This window comes from Patella vulgata, chromosome 1 (genome assembly GCF_932274485.2).
Source record: "Patella vulgata chromosome 1, xgPatVulg1.2, whole genome shotgun sequence".
NCBI classification, from domain to species: Eukaryota; Metazoa; Mollusca; class Gastropoda; family Patellidae; genus Patella; species Patella vulgata.
Genome location: NC_065879.2, coordinates 5,926,680 through 5,941,839, shown reverse-complemented (window position 1 = coordinate 5,941,839; position 15,160 = coordinate 5,926,680). Strand labels below are relative to the sequence as shown.

The 15,160-nt window shown below is 37.1% G+C and overlaps 1 protein-coding gene across 13 annotated transcripts in view; it reads left to right on the top strand.

The window, feature by feature from the left end:
* LOC126814921 (peripheral plasma membrane protein CASK) overlaps positions 1–15,160 on the top strand; it is a 416,793-nt gene that overhangs the window by 296,220 nt on the left and 105,413 nt on the right. The window contains exon 1 of one of the 13 annotated variants that reach the window (XM_050540469.2): positions 5,391–5,785. The exons of the other annotated variants lie outside the window; for them this stretch is intronic. Within the exon in view, the coding sequence (XP_050396426.1) occupies positions 5,603–5,785 (183 nt within the window). The 5' untranslated portion in view covers positions 5,391–5,602. Of the gene's footprint in view, positions 1–5,390; positions 5,786–15,160 lie in introns of those variants that run through there. 13 annotated transcript variants of the gene reach the window in all.

The following is a 15,160-nucleotide window of genomic DNA, read 5'->3' as shown; positions in this document are numbered from 1 at the left end:
ATGTTTGTTAACTTTAGGTAGCCGCCATTGTGTAACATTGATGAAAGGATATGCTCTGTGTGAGTAATGCATAGCAGTTTAAGATTCTGATTATTAACTTGTTTAATTGATCGTGGGCTATTTGAGTCTACGATTTAATTTGGTCTGGTCATTAGAATTATCTGACATAGTAAAACAGAATATTATTGGGTTTAATGTCTCGTGGTTACATGTGCGATGAGGGGAAGAGTTTAGCCTGGAATTTCTGCCTACTTTGATTTCCAACTGTCAAGAGTTCTTCAACTGGGTATAATCTGCTTGTATGCCTTGCAGGGTTCACCCCTGATAAGTCAGTTTCTTCTCAATCCAAACCAGGAATCGAACCAGGTACATTCATTTTGAATGTCAAGTTCCTGAGAGAGAAATGGGGTTTAAAATCCACTTTACACAAACTAGGTTATTTCGGGACTAACATATGGTTCAGCTTTATTTCAATAATTCGCTTTAGCAGTGGGAGGAAACCAGAGGACCCAGAGAAAACACGCGAAGTTGGACAGACGACCCTACTTCTTGTCATGTACAACCAGGGAATCGAAACCATGCCAGTTGACTCAATGACAGACCTTATGATACAGCGCGCACATGCTAACCATTCAGCCATCCAGCCCCCCCCATGTCTTTGTCATTCTGTAGCGCTAAGAATAGTATAAAAAGATAGCATGTCTTGTTATATCAACTAAAGGTTGTTTTAGTGGTAAGCTATTAATAATATAAAGTAAAAGTCGCCATTTATTATCGACTCTTATAGTCCTTTGGTTGTCATAAATAATTTATAACATACATGAAAAGGGTATTATGATAATTAATCATTAAATAATGTGAGCTTAAAGTAAAGATTCGACAATTACCAAACCAGATCCGATTAGGTATTGAGAATGTTATGAAATGAAATGGTGTTAAACACTTTCTATATTTCTGCACCTCCTGGGCTAATGAATACCGTACATTAGAGCTCAGGCCCCAAGTTCACAAAGCATTCACAGACTTAGTTAAGAATTTACTCAACTTTCAATCACTGTTTATGAGAAATATCTTTGATCCAGAAACACAAAACTTTGCATATAGTTTCTTATTGATGTATATGATACATTAAAACAACAAACGTTTTATAAAGGGCTATATTTAAGTTGAAATAAGGCGAATAATTTTGAGTAAATTTTTAACTTAAGTCTGATAATGTTTTGTGAACATGGGGCCAGGTTTTTTGTCCCATCCAAATGACTAGACTCTGTTGTTTTCCAGTCCCTCCATTCTACATCAATAAACAATTTTGAGCGGCAACCATGCTAGAAAATACAAAAGAACCTTCTCTGCCCATGCTGGCATTGTACCAGGACAGAGTCTAGTAGTTCAGATATTTTTCATCCAAATAACTAGACTGGTCCTTAAAGGTTCTTCTAAGACAAAGCTGGGATTGGAGCTTAGGATGATCTTGTTGTGGATCAAGTGCTTGATCTGCATTATTATCATGGTATGAATGGGAACTGGTCCTTAAAGGTTCTTCTAAGACAAAGCTGGGATTGGAGCTTAGGATGATCTTGTTGTGGATCAAGTGCTTGATCTGCATCTTGATTACCATGGGTTTCAGGGATAGAACCATAAGCACTAGGACAGATTGTATATATCCACAAAAGTTGTGATTGTTGTAATCAATTATAGCACAAAATTTACAAAGTATTGATCTGTCCTTAGATTGAACCCAAGACTAATAAGTTTCTAAAAATAATTGTATTAATAATTTAATGAAATATTGTTTATTATTACCTTGTGCGTCATGAATGATTAATTATTCGTTCACCATGAGTTGCGATTTCTTACAAGAAAGTTCTGAACAAGTCCAATATTTGTTAGTTATGTGCTACCAGTTGACATTAGCACTAGTTTAACACCCTTGAGAGTTCATCTAAGGAACTAAATTGCTCATTTGCATTTTTGGGGAGTTGGATGGCCGAATGGTTATCGCGTGCGCTGTATCATAAGGTCTGTCATTGAGTCAACTGGGGTGGTTTAGATTACCCTGGTTGTACGTCACAATGAGTAGAGTCGCCTATCAAACCTCGTGGGTTTTCTCCGATTTCCTTCCACTTCTAAAGACCCCTACGTGCAAGCGAATTATTGAAATAAATTGAACTATGTGTTAGTTCCGAAATGACCTAGTTTGTGTGTAGTGGACGTCAAATCGCATTTATCCCTCTCTCTCTTTTCGCATTTTTCAGAGAGAGAGAGAGAGAGAGATGGAGTTTAACGTCCACTCGACACAAACTAGGTCATTTCGGGACTAACACATGGTTCAATTTTATTTCAATTATTCGCTTGCGCGTAGGGGTCTTTAGCAGTGGGAGGAAACCGGAGGACCCGGAGAAAACCCACGAGGTTGGACAGGCGACCCTATTTTTCAGACAGTATCAAATTTTTCATGATCATCCTCACTAATATATAACAATTAATTAGAGAAAAGAAATTCTGATTTGTGTTTAATGTCCTGTATGGATTCATTTGGATTAAACCAACAGAAATTCCTCTTCTGGGAGCCATGGGCTTAAAGTATGTTGTATTATGATTAACACAACAAAGAAACTCTATCAAATATTAATCATTACTTTATGAGTTGTCATTGATCACTTTCTAATATAGTGGAAACGGTTTAATTATCCGTAAAAAATCAGTGGGATTTGCTGTGAACCTATGTTTTGTTGTTTGCCAACCAATTTTTTTAAATTGTCGTTTCTGACCTTAGGCTAAAGGTTTATGCTCACTTGATAATATTATTCTTTTCAATTTTTAAGAATCTGTTTTATTGAATAGAGGCAGAGTTTGGATCTGTTTTACTAAATAGAGGCAAAGTTTGAATTTATTTTACTGAATACAGGCCAAGTTTGGATTTATTTTACTGAATAGAGGCAAAGTTTGGATTTATATTACTGAATCCAGCAAAGTGTGGATTTATTTTACTGAACACAGGCAAAGTTTGGATCTATTTTACTGAATAAAGGCAAGGTTTGAATTTGTGACTATTGAGATCACTGGTAAGTGCCATGGCTAACCTTGTTATGTTTATGATGCTGCTTCTGTCAAATGGAAAGTTTGCCAGACAGCACTACAGCCCACTGTTATTTCAAATTCCAAATGTCAAGGAGGGGGATGGTGGGTTGGATGGTGAATGGTCTGTGGTTTCGATTCCCCGGGTCCCCTGTCCAACCTCATGGGTTTTCTCTGGGTCCTCTCGTTTCCTCCCACAACTAAAGACTCATACACGCAAGCGAATTATTGAAATAAAATTGAACCATATGTTAGTCCCGAAATGTCCTAGTTTGTGTCGAGTGGACGTCAAACCCCATTTTTCTTTCTCTCTCTCTGTCAGATGGTTGTTTTACCTGGACATGTTACTCCATGAAAGCTGGACAGTGAAGCCTCTCTAACTCGAATACCTGTTTATTTTCTGACTCTAGAGCTTGGCTATAATCCAACTAGGAATGAGATTACATGTGGATGTGTGCTGTCAACATCAAATTTAGCCTCATCAGTAAAAGATTCCTGATGGCATTAAATCACCAGATTTGACTAGAATTATCTATAATGATATCCAGACTAGGAAAATTATTGGGCATGTCATTTGTGATAAATTTGGAATTAAGTATTGACGATATATGGTGGAGATGACTGAGAGATAAATGTGTTTGTAGATGTAAATGGTAATCATTAGGAACATTTCTGCGTACTAAAGGCAGAAGTGGATTTAGGGCTGGGAACGCCAGGTAGAATTTGGGTTGCCGGACTGAATTTAAATACTGACCAAAAACAATGAATGAATTATTGGCTAACCTAGGTAGGTAAAGGATGCCCCATGGACCATTTTTAAGACCCAGTTTGCTACTGACTAAAGCCTTTCTATTAAGTAAAATAGTTGAGGCAAAATAAAAATTAGTCTCTTTTGACACATCTCCACCACAGTAATATTTTAAAAGAGTCTGTGTTTCATTAACGCATAGCTTACACATGGCATTTTTTAACACAAAGACTACATATTAAGTTAATAAAAGCCGCATCATCTGCACACTCACCAGTTGCCAAAAATCAAAATGTAAGTTGATATTACTCTCAAAATGACCTGGATATTTTTTGTCCATTCAATTCCATTACTCATCTTTTTCTCAAGGAGGGTTGGGTGGCCAAATGGTTTAGCGTGTGTGTGCTTTATCGTAAGGTTTGTCATTGAGTCAACTGGCGTGGTTTCGATTCCCCGGTTGTTTGTGACAAGGAGTAGGGTCGCCTGTTCAACCTCTTAGGTTTTCTCTGGGTCCTCTGGCATCCTACCACTGCTAAAATATTTTATACCACTGTTGAAATAAATTGAACCATATGTTAGTCCTGAAATGACCTAGTCTGTGTCCATTGAACATTAATCTCTCTCTCTCTCTCTCTCTCTCTCTCTCTCTCCTCAAATCCAGTTCTCACATGGCAGGGTGTGGTGTCTGTGAGCCCTGACAAGCAAAGGATGTTTATAGTTCCGATATTAAAATCACGGACTAGGTCTTAAAATGGTAAAAGTGAAACGTGGACGAAATGTAACCTAAACACCATTCTGTGGTTTGCTGGCATTTGTCTCATTAGTTTAAATAGAGGTTATTCCACTAATTTTGTGGTTCTCTCATTGTGTGCTACTATTAAGTTTGTTTTTAAGTTTATTTCAATTTTATTGTGATTGCTTGGAGAAATACATTAACTGTTTCTGGGTTAGTACTTACGTCACTTTATTCTCACATGGTACAACACTCAGTGGTTAGTTCAAAATGCTGAAGTTGAATACTAAGTTTTCGAACATTATTCATTACAGTGGTACTAGTGTGGAATGATTATAATGGGATGTTAAATACGTTTTTTTGTTGTAAATACGTTTGACTGAAATGGGAGATTTATTCTTTGTTGGAAAATTTCAAATTTCATTAAAATGTCAAATAACGTTAGTACTATGTGTTGAGATTTATTAAATATTACCAAGATTATTTTGTAATTTTGTAAAGTAGTTTAAGGAAGCGAAGATTGATCAGAGCAGATATTGTCGTAGATTGTAAAATGAATGCCTTGAAGAGAGAGTGGAGATAAATTGCTGTTGAACGAGTCAGAATATTCTGGAAAAAATGTCAAATTAATAGTTTTAGAGAGAAGCAAGCAGGAATGAGTGAGAGAGTATGCTAACAGGTTGTAGACATAATAAAAAAACAGCACCAAGAACTCTATGAAGTTGAGTTTTAGAATTGCGTGGATGGTTTCGTTCAATTCATAGATGAAATAAGTATCGAGACTTGAACTTAGCTGGCCCACATGTTTAGGAGAAATATTGATAAATTTGTGTACAGAGTTAAAGCGAGATGGTGATTGAAATTGTCAGTCTATTACTTCGAACTACATGTGTCAGACAATAAAAAACGTCGACCAGGACTAAATCATACAAACTTGGATTACCTAACGTGTGGAGCACATTTGTTAACCATTTTTCATCTATGCAAGACCGATCGGGGAACATCCTAATAAGGAGTTGTGTGTTACATGTGCAACAGCAGCAATGGTGTCTAAATTACACAATCGGAAAGACCACAGTCCCTATAAAGTCTACTTATCCGAGCATAAAACTGATCAGTGTGTATCACTTCACAAGAGGGATAAGCTAGCACCAAAAAAGGGCTGGATAATCGGCAATAATCCACGAAGGCAGCTAAACTATGATTTGTATGATAATCAATGTTGGGTAGGTAGATTTGATTATCTAGTCATTTTTAATTAACACTACATCCTGTGTTCATTGTTTACTTGTGTCGTAAAATATAATGGTTTGTATTATACTAGACTAGAAGAAAAGTCAGTCTGGAGAATTTGTTTTGTATTTTTCTTCATCAAACTAGACATCATCTTTCATTAGAAGCTATTGTGGTAGGGGGGTTGGATGGCCGAATGGTTAGCATGTGCGTGCTGTATCATAAGGCCTGTCATTAAGTCAACTGGCATGGTTTTGAATCCCCGGTTGTACGTGACAAGGAGTAGTGTCACCTGTCCAACCTCGTGGGTTTTCTCCAGGTCCTTCGGTTTCCTCCCACTGCTAAAGACCCGTACGCGCAAGCGAATTATTGAAATAAAATTAAACCATATGTTAGTCCCGAAATGACCTAGTTTGTGTCAAGTGTACGTTAAACCCCATTTCTCTCTCTCTCTTGCTATTGTGGTCACCATAATATCCTCTCGAGTTTCACCAATTAGATATTTCATATTTTCTGTCTGTATGTATACATGTATACATTCTCATGAACATAAAACTATATAATTGTATATGTGCTTTCCATCATGTCACTATTTTGTTTCATTTATTATCAGCCTGACCAGGACAGCTGTCTTGTCATTCGGATGGAATGAAAAACCGAGGTCCTGTGTACACATTGGTGTACATGTTATAGATCCCTTGACAGTTGGAATTCGATATAAGAGTAGGCCGTAGTGCCGCTGTCCAGGCAAAATTTCCCTCATAGCACACTGTATGGCATCTGCCCATTTTCATTAGCCCAGTTCGGAGCAGAACAGCAGGACGTTCAACCCCATTTCATTTCATTTCATTAATCATCAATGTAGGCCTACAATTCATTGTATGTGACAAGGAGTAGGGTCACCTGTCCAACCTTGTGGGTTTTCTCCGGTTCCTCCAGTTTCCTCTCACTACTAAAGACTCCTACATGCAAGCGATTTATTGAAATAAAATTGAATCATATGTTAGTCCTGAAATGACCTAGTTTGTGTTGAGTGGATGTTAAACTGCATCTCTCTCTCTCTCTCTCTCTCTATCTCTCTTTCCCAACTGTCAAGGATTCTATCCTGCATCTAAACAGACTCGGCTACTAGAGAATACAGTAATCTGGCAAGTTAAAATTGAAACAAGGCATGAAAATGTCACAGCCTCTAAATGTCACATCTGGGATATTTGTTGTAGATAAGCAGAATGAAAATATGAAATAGTCACTATAAATGATGTTACCATGCATGGAATGTAGATAACAAAAGCAAGATAAAAGGTTCAATAATTACAAAACTAATTTGAGAAATAACTAGGGCAGGACCAGACAGGTAGGGAGTACAGGTAATGTACAGGTAGGGTCATCTGTCCAATCTCGTGGGTTTTCTCCGGATCCTACAGTATTGAACCATGTGTTAGTCCCAAAATGACCTAGTGTGTATCGAGCAGACATTAAACCCTCTCTCTCTCACTCTCTCTCTCTCTCTCACTCACTCTCATTGAGGTTCCCCTCCTCAGCTGTTAGTACGGATGGCCTGGCAAGGAACAGTTTCTAGTCATTCTAAAAACCAAGGCTACGTGTAAACGTTCGTGTACATGTACAAGAACCCATGATAGTTGAAATTTATGTGGAAATACTGCTGTCCAGGCAGAATTTCACTCATAGCACACTGCATGGCATATATCAATCTTCATTTTCCTGGTTGGATGTTTAAACCCATTTCATTTCTTATTTATATAACAGAAGATAGGATAGTCAAGTTGAAATAACATCTGTAATTATTGCTGTATAACATGTATGTATTATGTAATTAACGGAAACGTCATCATGCATATTATCGATATTCTAAGGTCATTCATGATAAATACAATTATATAAAGTGGTGGATGTATGGCTCGTCATGTGATCTAACTTAATTGTTCACGGCAGATCATAAGAAATGGTATCTAAAATCCAGGACTGTGATGAATTAACTCCTTGCTGAAAATACTGCCGATGGCAGGAAGAATCCCTGTACAATGCAGGCAAGATCGGATCCCCAGTGATACGGAATAAGGAATATTATCTAAAATCCTGGACTGTGACGAATTAACTCCTTCTTGAAAATAATGCCAATATATTGCAAGCAAAATTGTAGTTCTGTGATGCAGTTGGGGGCCAACTTTATCAATGTTATCTAAGATCTTTTTCATGTGACCAGAAATAGTGCCATCTTCTGAACCTTGTGGGCTTTCTCCAGTTTTTTCCTAGTCTAAAGACTCTTGTCCACAATAAAGTAACAGTATACCATAGCTTAGTCCCAAAATGATCTGTTTAGCGTCAAGCGGACACATTTTAATGTAACATCTCTCTCACGTACTAAAATTATCACATTCAAAAACGGCACTTTTTTTTTATTTATTAAATTTAACGAAAACTCATAATTAACTAGATATTAATCATTGATCTAAATTGATGATATCCAGTGATAACGAAATATTTTTTATTTGTTAAATTTAATGAGTAAAGTTTCCCATATATTTGTCAGAAAAGTACAGATAAGGTCACCATTTCAAATACTGAACAATTTTCAGTGAATAATTGTTTGAATGACATAGCAGGTTCCACTTGACACTCGGGATATTTGGGACTAGATTTTTAATATTTGGTTTAAGGCAACTATTTAAGTGCTATGTTGTGCACAGACCACCTTGACATCAACAGAAAGCAAGAATACGTTTCGCCGAAAGTCCTTGACATTGATAACGTTCGTGATGTCACAGTACCCCCCAAAATGAAATTCACAGACTTGGAGAACAATCGGAATAAAGTGTTTAGTAACGGTTGTGGCCTTCTTTAGCGTCTCGTACTGCCACACAACGTCTTCTCATGGATCTCAGAACATTAGTAAACACTACCCGAGGAAGACGTTGCCACTGCTCAGCAAGAGCATGTTGAAGGTCCTGCAACGTCAGTGGTGGATTCACTTGCTGACGAACACGTCGACCCAGTTCGTCCCAGATGTGTTCAATAGGGTTAAGGTCGGGGCTAAGCGACGGCCAATCCAGGTCTTGGACACCGGCATTTCGTAAAAAATTCTGGGTAGCAATTGCTGTATGGGGTCGAGCATTGTCTTGTTGAAACGTTAGTCCAGGCCCATGTCTCTGCATAAACGGAAGAAGAACAGGATGCAAAATCTGATCCCTGTACTGGACAGCATTTAAGTTCCCTTGGACAACAACAAGAGGAGAACGTCCATGTGCACAAAAAGAACCCCAAACCATGACGCTGCCACCACCAAATCGGTCAACTTCTCTGACGCATACTTGAGCGTAATGTTCACCTCGTCTGCGGTACACTCGGGCCCTGCCATCGGCAAATCTCTAAGTGAATCGAGATTCGTCACTAAAGACAACCGAATTCCACTGTCTTTGAGTAAATCTTATGTGTCTTGTGGCCCACACAAGTCGGTTACGGCGATGAAGAGATGTCAATATTGGTCCATTATAGGGCCTCTGAGCTCGAGGGCCTCCGAGCTCGAAGACCAGCAGCCTTCAAGCGATTTCGAACAGTTTGTGCAGTTACCCTTCCACCAAACATCTCTCTACTTGTGGAGGTTGCAGTGACAAATCTGTTTCTAAGATGACGTAATCGTATTGCTTGATCTTCCTGGAGTGACGTCACACGTGGCGCTCCCGTCCTTGGGCGGTCGGCAATAGTTCCAGTTCGAAGCGCTCTCATTCTAAGATTAATTATTGTCTGGCGTGAACAATTAAAGGCTCTTGCAACAGTGACCACAGACTGACCAGCATAGAGCCTACCTATAGCACGTAGACGTTCTACATTTGAAAGGCGCGGCATTTTCTAACAAAGATGAAAATAACAATTTTAATTTGTTTTTCCAGTTCAAGTTATGTTTTTCATCTTTATATGCTCAAAAGTCACGTGATCCACGTGACTTTACAATTTTATGAAATTAAAGGCTTCTTACTACTTACTATCGTTAGAAACACTTTAAAATTTATTTGACTTACCAGAAAAAAAAATTGTTGAAATTCATCAGTGTCAAGTTTTTAATTTGGCTGAGTATATTTTGGGAAGCAAATTAGGTTGACTTCAAGAGAAATTGTTTATGTCGGAATTTTATATAAAATAAATTGGATTGTCAGTCTTTCTGCTTCTTCTTAACTTCTGAGGTTTGATTTATTCCATTTTCAACAAAATATAAACAAAAATATTGATTTTATATGACACGGCAAGTTTTTATATCACAAATTAGATTACTGGCAATTCCTCTCTTTTCACTGTTTAGTTTTAGGAATATAAATTTTATAAAATACAATTAATCCAAGGTCAACACAGATATCTGGAGTAACATTCATTTTAGATTTAACCCATGAGACAATCGTTCACACTTACTAGAAGCTAAGCCAGCTCTTATTTTGACCGTATTGTTTGAGGTAACAGTTAATTACGTTTGGGTACATTTTGGCCAAGAAGATAACTTGCTGCCCATGTCCAAAGCTAGATGGAACCGGCATTGTTAAGCAGATCAGTTCTGGTGGACAAGCTAAGCCAGCTTTCTGAACAACAAGTAGAGAGCTAGGGTTTTTAAACTCCATTCAGATGACAAAGTTGAATCAACCAAGAAGAATATACATGGTCAGTTGCGTTGCTTGGGAATGCACTTTTACTACCAACACCAAATCCTGCCATCTGACTTCCAAAATATATTTGAGTGCCAATTGGCCCATATGGCAATTGCAAGTTGTTGTTTTTGCCGATGAAACGTGAACATCAAGAAATGAAGCAAAAAGTTATTGAGAATGGAATGACTGCAGCGATTGTTGTTCTTCGCTAGACTATTCTGAATCATCATCGTACAATATTTGGACTGGAGGGATCAAGACAAGGTGACTGAGTTTCTTTAAACACGCTGTTGTTAAATGGGATATTTTATGTCTGCTCCCGCCTAGGTGATATCAATGATATGACGATCACTTTGTATATATCACTAACACTGTTTTCTTTCCAGTTGGGTTGAATGACCGAATGGTATAGCACGTGAGCACAATATCATAAAGTCTGTCATTGAGTCAACTGGCGTGGTTTCGATTCCCCGGTTGTACATGACAAGGAGTATGGTCGCCTATGCACCTCATGGGTTTTCTCTGGGTCCTCCGGTTTCCTCCCAATGTTAAAGACCCCAACGCGAATTATTGAAATGAAATTGAACAATGTGTTAGTCCTGACTTCACCTAGTTTGTGTCAAGTGGACGTTAAACCCCATTTTTCTCTCTCTCTCTGTTGTCTTGTCATTTCCTTTTGTTAAATTAATGAAGGAGAATATAACCCTCCAATCTAACTTATTACGCGGTCTCTATACAAGTCTGTTATTGATTGGTTCATCCATCTATTGTTGTGACCATTAAGAATCAGCCTAATTGTCTTTGACCTAATTTAATTGATGTACGGTAATCATCTTATAATCACGACCAGGGTTTCTTTTAAAAATGTCAAGATGGACAGATGCTAACAAAACCCAAGATATGACATTATTGAGTATGACCAGATGGACAGATGCTAATAAAGGGAGAGAGAAATGGGTTTTAACGTCGACTCGACACAAACTAGGTTATTTTGGGACTAACACAGGGTTCAATTTTATTTCAATAATTCACTTGCACGTAGGGGTTTTTAGCAGTGGGAGAAAACCCATGAGGTTGGACAGATGCTAATAAAACCCAAGATCTTATAATGATATTATAGAATAATGGCAGTACACCAATGACCATATAGAATTACAACGCCCATTAAGAATCATGGTATTAGTTTAACCAAAGATCTTGTAGAATTACAGTGACCATATAGAATTAACATGACCACATTACAACGACCATAACGAATCATGGCATTAGTTTAACCAATGACAATATAGAATTACAATGACATTATAGAATATGACATTAGTGAACCAGTGACAATAGAGAATTTCAATGACATTATAGAATATGACATTAGTGAACCAGTGACAATATAGAATTTCAATGACATTATAGAATATGACATTAGTGAACCAGTGACAATATAGAATTACAATGAAATTATAGAATATGACATTAGTGAACCAATGACAATATAGAATTACAATGACATTATAGAATATGACATTAGTGAATTACAATGACAATATAGAACTCCAATTACTGTTTATAAAATTACAATGACATAGAATATGAAATTTGTAAACAATGACCATATAGAACTTACAATAACATTATGGAATATGACATTAGTAAACCATTGACTTATAGAATTAAATAAAAATATAGAATATGACATTAGTAAACCAATGCCTTTTAGAATTACAATGACCATATAGAATCAGGAAATTTTAATGATAATATCGGGTGTTTCAGACCATCACAGGTCAATGAGAAAAGAGTTGGAGTGTAGGGAGGCAGTGACAGGCTTGCAGACAATTAAAAAAAAGTATATATTTAGTGATGCAACTTGTTTGTAATTTTTTATGTCCTTTCACAGTAGGTGGGGGCGGGGGCGTGGATGGCCGAACGGTTAGGGTGAGTGCGCTGTATCATAAGGTCTGTCATTGAGTCAAATGCCATGGTTTCAATTCCCTGGTTGTATGTGACAAGGAGTTGGGTCCCCTGTCCAACCTCATGGGTTTTCTCCGGGTCCTCCATTTTCCTCCCACTGCTAAAGACCCTAACGAGCAAGCGAATTATTGAAGCATATGTTAGTCCCGAAATGGTTTAGTTGGCGTTGAGAGGATGTAAAACCCCATCTCTCTCTCTCTCTATTTCTCTCTCTCTCTCCCCCTTTCACAATACTGTAAAGAAATAAACATTTTTGTTAAAAATGTTTATCTTCACCGAGCGTTTTAAATCTGAAGCAAATTTAAAACGATGTCCTTTATCCAGGTCTCATTGATTTCCTACAGTATTTCAGACCAGTTTTAGGCCATTAGCAATTTTATTTTTTATTCCACAATGAAATCTTGCTTTATAGCCAGCAAATTCTAGCTACACAGAACCCGGGATTCTTGAAAACCTATTTATCTGATGTGGACGGAATGAGCCGTTTTCGTGTACGAGTTATCATATTTTACTGCGACATGGATAGAGCAAGCTGACAGTGGTTATTTTATTAATGTGCACAGTAACGAGGAGAAACAGGAGATACGGAGATCAAAAGATATAAATAGAGGCAGTGGGAATAAACCAGCAAGCTTCCGATAACCAGCAAGCAAGCCTCCGATAACCAGCAAATTTTATTCATTGTCAATAAAATTTAACTGGACCGAATTCGATTCTACATTTGTAATTCCAATGAGCTATCATTAGGTTTAGCTTGCTGGGTTAAGGAGACCTTGTCGCTCTCAACATGTCTCTGAGACAGAGTTCAATTCTACAAACAATTGAATTACAGACCAAAGTTTCAGTTTATCAGTGTTTTATGACGTTATGCAAGAGAGGAATTTGAAAAATCTCAGACAGGTTTTAGTGTGATGTATACAACTTTTAAGACAGTTGTGAGAAAAGAGAATTAGAGAAGATGGGAAGAGGTGGACAGTTTTCCCATTATAGCCTGTTCCATTTCTCTAGGCAATAATTTTGAAATTTTGTTGTTAGTGGTTAAAGCTTGTTTTTTTCTGCGGTGGGATTAGAAATATTTTCTCTGGCAATCAGAACACAGAATACCTTCTATGGTTAAATATTAAATGCAAATAATAATTGTTAATGAAAAGTAGAAGCAGAGAGAGGGTAGGGAAATGGGGTTAAATGTACATTCAAGACAAGCTAGGTTATTTTGGGATTAACATACGTTCCATTTTTATTTCAATTATTTGCTTGTTCAAAGGGCTCATAAGCATTGGGAGGAAACTGGAGGACCAGAAGAAAAACACATGGTTAGGCAGATGACTTGAATCCTTAACAAGTACAAGAGGGGTTGGATGGCTGAATAGTTAGCACGTGCGCGCTGTATCATAAGATCGGTCATTGAGTCAACTGGCGTGGTTTCGATTCCCTGGTTGTACGTGTCAAGGAGTAGGGTCGTCTGTCCAACCTCGTGGGTTTTCTCTGGGTCCTCTGGTTTCCTTCCACTGCTAAATACCCCTACGCGCAAGCGAATTATTGAAATAAAATTGAACCATATGTTAGTCTCGAAATGACCTAGTTTGTGTCGAGTGGACGTTAACCCTCATCATTTCTGTCTCTCTCTCTCTCAATATAAAAGCTTGGGATTGTACCATGCCAAATGAATAACTGGCAGACCTTATGATCTAAAGTGCACATGATGGAATACTTAGCCACCCAGTCCAACGAAAAGTAGAATCAACAAGAATGGAATAATAAATGAATATACAAAATTATACCTTCTGCCAAGTAGCTTTTATGGGAATTTGAAAAGCTTACTATTTATATTGTAAAATAAATTAGATGGATTTTAACTCTCGAGGAGTCTTTTACATTCACAGGTGGACATCAAACCGTTTTCAAATTACAGAATTTAGGCCTCACCAATTTAAATTATGTTCCTTGGAAACATTAATTATCCATTTTGCTGCGTATTTCTTTAGGAAAAAAAATAATTGAAAAACAAAAAGTACTGTGTTGATCTTTTTAAAAGTTTTTACTTCGAGATTTTTCAGTTTTGAAATTTTATACAAATGTCTTTCACAGGGATTTTTATCTATTAAAAACCTGAAACACTCAAATTTAAAATGGTTTGGATTTATTGAAGCTACAAATTGAATTTCTGGCAACTGAAGTTAAAAATGCAAAAGTAAAAGAAAAAAAAATTGTTTGTTGATGAAGAACTTAACTGAGAAGAAAAGGTCACACCATTTTCACATAAACATACAGGGGATCTATTCACGTTCAAACCATCTATGTATAACATGGTCATTAATAGTCCTTTCAATTGGCATAGGAATCAAAAACCATACAATTATAACAGATCAACCTATCAATTTATTTGTTCTTGTGATCTTCAAGAAGCTGGCTTTGAATACTGATAAACAAACTGCGAAAATAGGATTCAAAGAATGACTTTCAAAAGATTTGAGCTTCCTTTGAATTCTGTTTCTCTGTTTATATGTCAGTGAAAGGGGATAATTGCAACAGTTTTATGATGATTATTGGGTCCAATCAGAACTGACAGCTATAAGCATTTATGGTTGAATTGGCAAGTTACGGTGTTTTTGTAAATTATCGCTCAGACCTTGGATAGGCGGATAGGACTGATTATATATCGTTATTGGCCAATTCTGTCTTGGCTTAGTCTATGTTATTTCTGATTAGGTTGCTTTAAATAAATAACTTCAATGTTTACAAAATATA